Source organism: Brachyhypopomus gauderio, chromosome 18 (assembly GCF_052324685.1).
Source record: "Brachyhypopomus gauderio isolate BG-103 chromosome 18, BGAUD_0.2, whole genome shotgun sequence".
Classification (NCBI taxonomy): domain Eukaryota; kingdom Metazoa; phylum Chordata; class Actinopteri; order Gymnotiformes; family Hypopomidae; genus Brachyhypopomus; species Brachyhypopomus gauderio.
Window position 1 is genome coordinate 6,709,344 of NC_135228.1, and position 12,691 is coordinate 6,722,034.

General features: G+C 41.4%; 1 protein-coding gene across 6 annotated transcripts in view; it reads left to right on the forward strand.

The window, feature by feature from the left end:
• cdk5rap2 (CDK5 regulatory subunit associated protein 2) overlaps positions 1-768 on the forward strand; it is a 74,472-nt gene extending 73,704 nt beyond the window's left edge. For all 6 annotated transcript variants that reach the window (XM_076980648.1, XM_076980653.1, XM_076980650.1 and 3 more), the window contains one exon: positions 249-768. In XM_076980648.1, the coding sequence (XP_076836763.1) occupies positions 249-385 (137 nt within the window). In that variant the 3' untranslated portion in view covers positions 386-768. The remainder of the gene's footprint in view (positions 1-248) is intronic.
• The last annotated feature ends 11,923 nt before the right edge of the window (positions 769-12,691 follow it).

A 12,691-nucleotide genomic window follows, 5' to 3' on the forward strand; every position in this document is an offset into this window, starting at 1 on the left:
CACACACACACACAACCCTGGCTTCCGTACAGCTCACTTAGCAAAGAAACAGTGCCTAACCTTCTTCTTCACATCTTTGGTTCTAACTTCAGTGGATCGTGCATGTCCGTATGAGTTCGTCTGCACCCAGAGAGCCGGACCATCACACCGCACCGCTGTTCACAGAGAGCATGCGTATAGCTGTTGGTATGGAGCCCTTTGGTTGTGCCCTGATTCTTTGGAAACTCATTCTTTCATTCCTCTACTAGGACATCACCCTGAATGCCCAGTGAGTGGTCAGTCAGCAGGCCCCTCCCCCAGGATGGACTCCACTGAGGATCAGCACACTGACTCATCCCCCTGCAGACCCTCATCGATCCCGGACACGCCTATTTGGGACACTTAAGCAGTCATTCAAGCATAATTCCTAATCCATTTGGAGGTGGAACATAAAATGACTTTCGCAAATATTCTTGCTTGTCTTCTTGCCTGTTAAAGGTACTCTGATGCAGTTCTACAGACACAGAACAGAAAGTGAATTTGCACACTGATCTTAAAATATAGATTTTGCTCAAGGGATATAAAAGAAAACTTTTTAACTAGTAATTGCTGCAGTTAAAAAAAAGGATTTTCTCCTGTAAATATTTAATGTCCTTTAGTTTTGTATTTAATGCCTTTTTCTTTTAATGGTTTTGAATGCCCACATGCTCTTAATATGTTCTTTTATACTCTGCTGTATATGCACACGTGTCCCGTGTGCCTCTCACATGAAGGTATTGGGAGTTTGCATGAGTGGTACGTGTGTATTAAAACATCTTAGCACGGAGTCAAAAACCAAAACAATGTGGGAGGACCAATAAATGAACAAACAAAAGAAAACTTCCTCACCAACACACCAACACAACTCAACACCCTCCTCAAACACAACACATAAAACAAACGCTTTGCAGCGCAGTTTGGCACCAAAACCATTTAAAGAAACCATGAAAGAAGTCACACCGCAAATCACTGCAACCAGAAAAAGAAATAAAGAAATAAAAACCACTCACTCAACTCACTCAAGCTCATCGCTCCAACAGCCACTGCAAATTCTTCAGCATACAGCGTGATGACTAACAAGGCTGTTGGCTAAGTCCAAATAGCAACAGCCCACCATTGGTAGATATCGGCACAGTATTTCCAACGACGCGCCCACCGAACTCAACGGTATTAAGCTGGTCCACCAAAGGAAGCCAGGCCCAACAATGATCACACTTGCCACCGTTAGAGGTGCTCGGAAAACAGGGCGACAGAAAGGAGTCTGCCCCAGTAACCACACCCCCGTTAATTAAAATGCCAGAATAAACCTGCCCCGCGACTCACCTGGCTCCACCGCAATTTACAATTAGGGGCAATTAGTGGGATTGCCCAAAAGATCTCACTCTGCCACACATGTAGGCCAGAAATATGTGTACTGTCTCTTTAAGGGACCAAGCTGTAGCGCATATAGAATATTGTTGTTGTTGTTTTTTTGCTTTCTACCGTACACCGACTCAGTCCACTGGCCCCCGCTCTTTATTTTATCTTTATTTTATTTCTGTAAGTAACGCATTTAATGAGCTTCGGACAACTCACCAGTTCATGTATGAACTGTCAAGTAGTGCTGGAGCCCAGGTTTATTTTGGTCAACCAGCAAGTAAACTGACTAAAAGTTAAAAATGGTCAGGTAAATGATCATTTCTCTGTTTTTGAGGGGTGTTTCTTTATACTACCACATATCGTTACGGAGAACACTGCAACGAATATGACGTGCCAAGTATAAACGCCTACACCGCTCGCGCAGGTTTGCACGATACGGTCACTCGCAAAAGTATAATTCAGCCTTTACAAGTTTCGAGAGGTGCACGACCTCGTGAAGCAACAGCGTGCGAGGCTCTCACGCACTGACGGAGCCACCGCGATTACGTCAATTTCGTGCGGCGCGTGAAGTATAAACCCTAGCTTAAGTGGAATACCACCAACGCGAGTACAAGTCAGTGATTCACCTCTCCTCTGTGTGCTTCCGTTTCACTCGTCTGTTAACTGTCCAATTTCACTTCTATCCGGGTCGAAGTGGATATTTAAGGTTGAACTAGCTCCGAAGACCATTACAAGCGTAGAATTAGTCTAAATAGATCTGTCTTTATGGATCGGTCACATTGTCACCGATACCCGATCTAGAATTTTTTCCAATATCGGGACCAATACAGATATTAATATCGGATCGGTGCATCCCTATTAAAACACTTACTTATCTGGTAAAAAAAAAAAGTTATAGTCATGGCTGTTAAGTTTTCTGAAGTCGTCTCGAGGTACATCATAGCCTTCAGGGTTCATAGACAGGATTTTAAATTTGTGCAGCTCTCGGATATCCGGTGCTGGCCAAGAGAACAGATTCAAAACGCACGGGTGTCTTCCCGAGTTTAATAATAATACATGTAGTTAAATACAGAGAAGAGAAGTTCTAATTGAGGAGTGAACTGAAAAGTCAGAGTGTTCTGACTGAGGGTCACAAACAGTAAATCACAAATTCCCTTACAATGGCTTTATGATCTGAAATTTCTCTGAAATATGATCTGAAATGGCTCCTCCCTGACATTTCGTATCACATAAAAAAACTTGAAAGATGCTTCCTTTTTGGTGTTTTAATGCAAGCTGAGGAAAAACATTTCCTTAAAAAGTTTTATAGGATCAGTGAAATAAGTTAAATAGATCCCCAATCAGACGGTTATAGACAGTTTGTCAGATGAGATCGTGCTTTATTAATAACGTGCTTGATTAATATCGTGCTTTCCAACACCCAACCAGGACAGTCTGGTGTAGGTCACTGACTGGTGTACAGCACAAGTATTCTACTGCCGGAGGACCTGAGGATGCAAGATGGGATGTAAAGGTGAAGTTCAGAAAATCAACCAGGATCAAGAAGATGAAGGGCTATGAATGAAATAGAGTAATTTAAAATTAATACAGGGAGAAAACAGTAAACGGTGTACTTAAAGGCTAGGAGTAATATGTGCTAATGACTAGGGCTCGTATTTATCAAACTTATTAGAGTGGAATTTTGGACTTAAGTGCTGAAAAATTCTTAGATTGGCTCCTACTCACAGAGTTAAGTGTAAGTGCCAGTTATCAAAACTCTAAAGTATAAGAATCTCTCTTACTCTCCCGAAAAGTTAAGACTGCTCCAGAGGACTCATAAGTTGTTAAGAGTTCCCACCAGGGGGCTGAGATGGCACTGAGAAGACAGAGACGTGTCCGAACCTTCCAAGAGAGGAAGAATGTCTTGGAAACGTTTGATGCCTTTCAATTAATCAAACGATATAGACTGGACAGCAGGAATCATCATTGTCACTGACTTGGTGAGAGATGTCATCTCACCTTCAACTACACGCAGCAACGCCATCCCAGCTGAATTAAAAGTAGTGCTGATGCTTCGTTTTCTTGCTACAGAAAAAATGCAGCAGTGTAGTGCTGATGATTTGGGACCATCCCAACCAACAATTAGCAGAGTCGTCATGCAAACAATTATGGCACTTACAGCGCCACACACTGTAACCCTTTTTATTGACTTTCCAAACAACACCTCGTGTCATCCAACAGAAGCAAACCCAGTTTATGCAGATAGCTCGATTTCCAGGAGTTGTAGGTGCAATTGATGGCACTCACATAAAGATAATTGCTCCCAGCATTAATGAGGATGTTTATGTGAACAGAAAGAGGTACCATAGCATCAACACTCAAATTGTGTTTGATGCAGAATACAACATTTTAGATGTTGTACCCAAATGGCCCAGGTCAACCCATGACGCTCGGGTTTTCAATGAAAGCGCCCTGAACCAACTTTTTGAAACAGGACTTGTGCCACCTGGATGTCATCTCTTAGGTGATAAAGGATATCCTTTACGCCGGTGGCTGCTCATGCCGTTTTTCAGAGCAGTGACGGAAGCCCAAATCAACTACAATAGGTATGTTTATTATTTCATCCATATGTATTTTCTTTTTGAATAATATTAATTTAGGCTGTAGCTAATTCATTTTAGTGAACTCCTCTCACAGGTCACATCCGTACTACACAAAGTGTGGCAGAGAGAAGGATTGGCCAGTGGAAGTTCAGATTCCACATTTTGCATTCTGAAATTTGGTACTGTCCAGAAAAAGTATGCCGAATCATAATGGCATGTGCAATACTGCATAATATTTGCAAGAAGCACAACATCCCTCCCCACCCAACACTGGAGAACCGTGATGACAGTGATGGAGATGAGAGCCCCCCTGCCAGCACACGTGATGCGACAGGCTTCAGACAACACTTTGCAAACCTTCATTGTAGGTACATTTCAATTGTATGTATAAATATGCACAATAATTAGGCATTAAGATAAGCATGGGTTCATTTTTTGTCATTTGGGAGCGAGTCTTCTGCCAGACGTCCTTCAAACGCCACTTCCACTCTTCCTCCAGCCATTCATGACTTGAGGTGTTTGGAAGCGCTGTCATAGAGGGAGGGGCAGATGGAGAATCTGCGCACAAGCCAGCAGGGTTATGGAGAGAAAACTGTGCCAATTCGAAATGCCATCGCTACTAGGCAAAAATGAAAATGCAATCCACAAAATGCATTGCTTTTCCATACAAACATGCAGAATACGTGCCACAATGAAATGCAAAAGCACTATTACATTACATTTCAATGCACTTTATCTCTTTATTGAAAAACAATACACAAGAATTAGCATTCAAAACCAAAACGCTGAATTTGTGCCAGAATTGAATATAATACAGCTTGAAATGTAATCACGGCACAGAGGTATTGCTTTTCACCGTACTGTATTTCAGACATAAATGTCTCCTTTAAATGTAATGATCACGAGATTGGTTTAAACACTGATGTGATGAAAACATGCCACAATGAAAAGTAAAAGCTCCAGTGTGTGTGGATTTGTATTTAAAGAAATGCTGAATTCTTGCCAGAAGCCACCTTGAAATGCAATCGACTGAACGTCATTGTATTCCACTGTGTGTCTCTGCGAAGCTGTATTTGTGCCAGAATGAAATCTAATCACTGTCCAATAGGAACGCTCGCCTGAATTTGGGGCGGGGCTTAGACTCCAGTCAGAAGCAATCGCTCGTAGTTGGACTTGAAAGCAGCAGAAATGTCTTTTCACGACAGAATAAAAGAGGAAATAAACAGTTTAATTGGACAAATTGAGGCTGGTGCAGTTACAGACGACTACATGCTTAACTTAATTAAGCTGAAGGTGCTGGACAATATTGAAAATGGACCTTGAAAGTGCCGTACATGTGCTTGAATTCCACCTTGTAAAGGTTGATGAACCCTGCAAACAGCGCTGAAGAGCGGAACGCGACCTCACAGCGGAGCCCCCGCGATTGCTACCCATATTTTCCTGATTTTAAACCGCTACTTATTCTCTCACGCTTTGAACCATGCGACTTATAATGAGGTGTGGCTTTTCTGTAGATGTTTCTTCACCCGTCAGGGGTGGAACAGAAATTTAATCAGGTGGTAGGACAAAGTTGTAAATTAAAGAAGAAAATGCTCATTTTCATTTAACTCATGCAAGCAGCAGGCACAACGGAGAATTTTTTTCAAACGAACGTGTTGTGCCGAATTGCGAGTCCCCTCGTTTGCACACGCATTAAAACGCTACAGATGATATTCCAGAGTTACAGTGATTTTAACTTCATTGAGCACTCTAGTTTTGTCCTAACTAGATATTTAGACATAATACTGCTGTAATACTGCAAAGTCGTGGTCAGAGGTGAACTTCGTATAGCCAGTGTGTATTTTATTTAAAATAATTAACACCCTTGAGCCAGTGTGGCTTTGGACATAGATAATGTGGTGCCGTTTGCTGTGATGGATAATTAAAGTCTAGCTCTTATTTATGCATAGAAACATAAATCGACAATATAATCTCTAGCTTCTTTATGCGCGGATAAACGAATTCAACACAACTCCGGCCGAAAGACCTTACAGGCATGAAATCTTAACTGTCAGGCACCGTTCAGAAACTGATCAGTTCAGTTAAATGTACAATGAGTCCCCGCTTAACGATGGGTTTAGAGACTGAAATGTCCGTCGTAAAGCAGCTTTCGTCATTAAGCGTGACCCTAGATTTAGATACGCTTTGATCATAAATAAAAGGGGGCTAGGACTCGGCACTTGTAAAGCTGCTTTGTTACAACAACTGTTGTAAAAAGCGCTATATAATTTGATTGATTGAATTTTTTTTTTTTAACAAAAGTATTTTTATTGGCATTTTCTAATTACACAACAAACTTAACACAAATATAAGAACAATAGTAAAACAAAAAAAAAGAAAACATTGTATGAAAATAGGAAGAAAGAAAAATCCAAACACCCCCCCCCCCTTCCCTTAAACCCCCTAGTCATGTCTCTTCCATACATATACAGACGATATATGAATATCAGTGCTGTAACCATATAAACAAATATCTCAATAGAGGCAGAGGGCAAAGGGAAAACATAAGTAAATGCAAGTAAATAACAGCAGAATTAAAATATATACATATATATATATACACATACATACATGTACATATACATACACATATAGGCTACATACAAATGTAATATTCTCCAAACTGTTAATTTGAAAGTCAGTTAATCAACAGAGTCCATTTTGTCAAAACAGGCCGCCAGGTCGCATTAAATTTACCACTGCAGCCAGACAGAGAGAATCTAATTTTTTCTAATCCTATAAACTGCATCAAGTCATTTAACCAGTTTTTAAAGGTAGGAGGGCTTTTCTCTTTCCATTTTAATAATATAAGTCGCCGTGCCACTAGAGTAGCAAAGGCCACTACCCTGGAACGAGCTTGCCCTAAATGAAGCCCTTGTGGGGTCACCCCAAACACTGCAGTTAAGTGGGAAGGCTGGATCGGCTGGTGAAACACCCCTGACAGGAAGTTAAAAACAGAGTCCCAAAATAGAGTCAATTTTGGACAAAACCAAAGCATGTGTGCATGTGTTGCCTGGTGTATTTGACATCTATCACACATTGGGTTCATGTTTTGAACAAACTTGACTAATTTTACTTTAGTCCAGTGCAGTCGGTGAACTATTTTAAATTGAATTACAACATGTCTCAAACATATTGAAGAGGAGTGAATGTTGCCTATGATGTTTTGCCACGTTTCATCAGATATATTGACAGAAAGTTCTTTCTCCCACTCTTGTTTTAATACATCCAGGGGTTTCGTATCAAATGTGTTCAGTAACAAATATAAAGTACCAATTATCTTTTTTATCTGTGGGTTAGTGTTCAGAACTGTATCTAATAATGATGAGGGTGAAGACGGGAACTGAGAACAGTTTGTGGATGCAAAGCTACGTAGCTGCAGATCTCTGAAGAAATTAGTTTGAGGAATATTGAATTTTGTTTTTAGTTGTTCAAAAGTTGCAAATGTTTCGTCGATGAATAGATCTTTAAATACTTTGATACCCTTTTCTGTCCAAGATAAAAAGGCCTTATCAATAACTGAGGGAGTGAACAAATCATTGTTTACTATTGGACTGTATACAGAAAAATCATTCAGTGAGAAAGATCTTCGAAACTGCAGCCAGATTTTCAGTGACTGTTTTACAATTGGGTTTGATGAGTAATTAGGTAAAGATTTTGGTAAGGGTAGTTTTGCACAGAGCAATGCTTTTAGTGAGGTGGGACAGGATGATTCTTCCAATTGTACCCATTTAGGGGGTGTGTAAATTCTTGTTGTATTGAACCAGAATAACATGGCCCTGATGTTTGAAGCCCAATAATAGCACCGAAAGTTAGGTAACGATAAACCACCTTGGGTACGGTGACGCTGTAAAATATTTCTACGAATCCTGGGACTTTTATTATTCCAGATAAATCCTGAGAGCTGTTTGTCTAGTTGCATAAAAAAGGTTTTGGATATGAAAATTGGGAGACACTGAAATATGTACAAGAATCTGGGTAGTACATTCATTTTAATAGTGTTGATCCTGCCTCCCAGTGATAATGACAGTAAATTCCAGCGTGCAAGGTCTTTTTTCAGACAGGCTAGAAGAGGCAGAACATTGGCCTTATAAAGATCCTTAAATTTAAGAGTGATGTAGATTCCCAAATATTTAAATTTGTTTTCATTAACTCTAAAAGGAAATTTGCTATACATTGATGTAATTTGGGGCTGGCCTACAGATATCAATTCACTTTTCTCTAGATTTATTTTATATCCGGAAATATCGCCAAATTTATCCAGTAATTCTAACAATTTTGGTAAACTACTCATAGGTTCACTGATATATAGAAGCATGTCATCTGCATATAGGGATATTTTATGCAAATAGTAATGGTGACAGACAGCAACCCTGCCTAGTACCCCGGTGTAGCTGGAAAAATGGTGAGATAGTATTGTTAGTGCGCACTGAAGCTACTGGGGTGGCGTAAATAACTTTTATCCAATTAATAAATTTAGGGCCGAATCCATAAGATTTTAGAGTATAGAAGAGGTAATCCCATTTCACACGGTCAAAGGCTTTCTCTGCATCCAATGATAGAATTATCTCTGGGAGGCCGGATGGAGTGTGTGCATAAAGAATATTAAGAAATCTACGCACATTGTGGAATAAATGGCGATTCTTAAAGCCTGTCTGATCATCGGATATTATAGATGGTAGCACTGTTTCTAGTCTGAGAGCTAGCATTTTGGCAAGCAGCTTGTTATCAACATTTAATAAAGAGATGGGTCGATATGATCCGCATTCTAAGGGGTCCTTGCCATTTTTAGGTATGAGTGAGATAACCGCTTGACGCATAGTAGGAGGGAGGCAGCCAGAAGCAAGCGACTCCTCATATACCGACATTAAGATGGGAGCCGACATCATATACCGACATTAAGATGGGAGCGAGCTCCCTGGCAAACTTTTTATAAAATTCACTTGGGAATCCATCTGGTCCTGGGGCCTTCCCTCCCTGCATCGATTTGGCAGCCTTTATAAAATTATCTATAGTCAGAGGACTGTCCAATTCCTCTGCCATAGCTGTATCAATTTTCGAGATATTCAACTTTTCAAAGAAAGAATTAAATAAAGATTCGTCTCCATGAGATTGTGATTTATATAATTTGGAGTAAAATTTATAAAAACATTGGTTAATCTGTGCGTGGTCTATATGTTTAATTCCTGAGTCATCGTTTATTTGGGATATATTTTGAGTGCTGCTTTTTTCTTTTAACTGGTAAGCTAGAATCTTGCCTGTCTTTTCTCCAAATTCATAAGAGCGATGTCGAGTCTTATTTATAAGATTTTCTACATGTTTGGTGGACAGAAGGTTATATTCAGTTTGAAGCAGTAGTCTCTTCTTGTACAGTTGAGAGGAGGGAGCAAGCATCATCTCTCTGTCAATATTCTGGATGTCATTTGCTAAATTCTTAAACGTTTCCATTTGTGCTTTTTTTCTGTGTGCACAATATGAGATAATTTGTCCCCTAAGGTACGCTTTCATAGACTCCCATATAACCGAGGCAGACATTCCTGGAGTTCTGTTTATTTCTAAAAAGGTAGCTATCTCTCTTGTAATCATTTTAACAAACGCATCATCCGATAGTAGCAGTGTGTTTAAACGCCAGGGGCGATACTTGACCTGGTCAATAGGAAATCGAATGTTCATTAGTAGAGGGGCATGATCCGATATTAATATAGCCTGATATTCACAAGTGTCCACTAAAGGAAGAAGCCTATTATCTAAAAAAAAGTAATCAATTCGGGAGAATGTTTTATGTACTAGAGAGAAAAAAGAATAGCTTCTGGAATTTGGGTTCCGAAATCGCCAAACATCAGACACCCCAAATGATTCAAGAAATAATTTGATTGTGTGCGCTGACTTAAATGGGGTAATAGTTTTAGACGAGCTGCGGTCTAATGAGGGTGACAGGACGCAGTTCATATCTCCTCCCCAAATAAGATGATACGAGTCTATACTCTGTATTTTGGAAAAAAAGTTTGTAAAAAAAAGCACTATCATCCCAGTTTGGAGCGTAAACATTTGCCAGTATAACTGGGGTATTATATAATCTGCCCACCACAATAATGTAACGACCTGCTGAATCTGCAAGTCTGTGTCATGATAAAAGGGATGTTTTTAGTAATTAGTATTGCTGTTCCTCTGGTTTTAGAATGAAAGTTTGAGTGATATACCTGGCCGATGCCGCCTCCCCTCAGTCTAAAATGGTCAGATGTACGTAAATGAGTCTCTTGCAAGAAAGCAATCCCAACATTAAGCTGTTTTAAATGTTCTAGCACTTTTTTTCGTTTCACTGGATGATTGAGAGATTTAACATTCCAGCTTGCAAAGGAGACCTGGCAACCTGTATTCAATGACCTATCTGTAACCATGTTGTATGACTAAAAGCATAATGATATTTAAATATGTTGAATCCTATGGCTCTGTACACTGGAAATAAGTTTCTTAATGGGATTGTTTGGAGAGTATAAAAAGATAACAAAATCCTGCTTATTATTAATTTTAAAGTTCTCCCACCCCGGTCACTATTAAACAACACAATATAACTCCAAGTCAACCACACTTCTGTGAAACCAACCTGTTCAGTTAGGAAGCAGCACTGATTGTGAATCAATTTCACCTGCTGTTGTGCAAATGGAATAGACAACAGGTAGAAATGAGAGGCAATTAGCAAGACCCCCCCTATAAAGGAGTGGTTCTGCAGGTGGGGACCACAGACCACTTCTCAGTACCTATGCTTTCTGGCTGATGTTTTGGTCACTTTTGAATGTTTGTGGTCCTTTCACACTCGTGGTAGCATGAGATGGACTCTACAACCCGCACAAGTGGCTCAAGTAGTGCAGCTCATCCAGGATGGCACATCAATGCGAGCTGTGGCAAGAAGGTTTGCTGTGTCTGTCAGAGTAGTTTCCAGAGGCTGGAGGCGCTACCAGGAGACAGGCCAGTACACCAGGAGACGTGGAGGAGGCCGTAGGAGGGCAACAACCCAGCAGCAGGACCGCTACCTCCGCCTTTGTGCAAAAAGGAACAGGAGGAGCACTGCCAGAGCCCTGCAAAATTACGTCCAGCAGGCCACAAATGTGCATGTGTCTGCACAAACGGTTAGAAACCGACTCCATGAGGATGGTATGAGGGCCCGACGTCCACAGATGGGGGTTGTGCTCACAGCCCAACACCGTGCAGGATGCTTGGCATTTGCCAGAGAACACCAGGATTGGCAAATTCGCCACTGGCGCCTTGTGCTCTTCACAGATGAAAGCAGGTTCACACTGAGCACGTGACAGACGTGACAGAGTCTGGAGACACCGTGGAGAGCGATCTGCTGCCTGCAACATCCTTCAGCATGACTGGTTTGGCAGTGGGTCAGTAATGGTGTGGGGTGGCATTTCTTTGGAGGGCCGCACAGCCCTCCATGTGCTCACCAGAGGTAGCCTGACTACCATTAGGTACCGAGATGAGATCCTCAGACCCCTTGTGAGACCATATGCTGGTGCGGTTGGCTCCTCCTAATGCAGGACAATGCTAGACCTCATGTGGCTGAAGTGTGTCAGCAGTTCCTGCAAGATGAAGGCATTGAAGCTATGGACTGGCCCGCCCGTTCCCCAGACCTGAATCCGATTGAGCACATCTGGGACATCATGTCTCGCTCCATCCACCAACGTCACGTTGCACCACAGACTGTCCAGGAGTTGGCGGATGCTTTAGTCCAGGTCTGGAAGGAGATCCCTCAGGAGACCGCCACCTCATCAGGAGCATGCCCAGGTGTTGTAGGGAGGTCATACAGACACGTGGAGGCCACATACAATACTGAGCCTCATTTTGACTTGTTTTAAGGACATTACATCAAAGTTGGATCAGCCTGTAGTGTGTTTTTACACTTTAATTTTGTGTGTGGCTCCAAATCCAGGCCTCCATTGGTTAATAAATTTGATTTCCATTGATGATTTTTGTGTGATTTTGTTGTCAGCACATTCAACTTTGTACAGAACAAAGTATTCAATGAGAATATTTCATTCATTCAGATCTAGGATGTGTTATTTGAGTGTTCCCTTTATTTTTTTGAGCAGTGTGTATTTATACTCGTCTTTATCGTGACATTGGTTGTGTGTGTTAAACCGTGTCAGCACACCGTGAGTGTGTACTGTTTAGTGTATTCTACTGGTGTTTTGATGCGCCGTGAGCGTTTACTGTTCAGTGTGATTGACAGCTGTTTCAAGATGCCGTGAGTGTGTCCAGCGTCAAGCTCAATAAACGTCGCCTTTGAACGCACCTCGTCTTTGCATCCTCGACTCCCTCGCACCTAGGGCTGAACGATTAATTGCATTTGCGATAATTTCGCGATTTTTAAAAACGCGATTGTCTAATCGCACAGGCTGCGATTTAAACTGGTCACGTGACTTGGGAGCGAGCCGAGCCGAGGACGAACGGAGCAAACCGCAGGAGGCAGGGAGGTGGAGAAGTGAAGTTAACACAGCGCACTTTAACTTGTTGAACAATGGCTTCAGGCTCGACAGAAGCTGACACAACTGAAAGTCTAATACCAAAGAGAGGCAGCACATAAATTGTGTGAAATTACTTTGGCTTTTAAAAAGATGCTGCTCCACGTCAGGTACCCTGCAAAACATGCCTTGCTACTGTTGCTACGACGCGAGGTAACACTACAAACC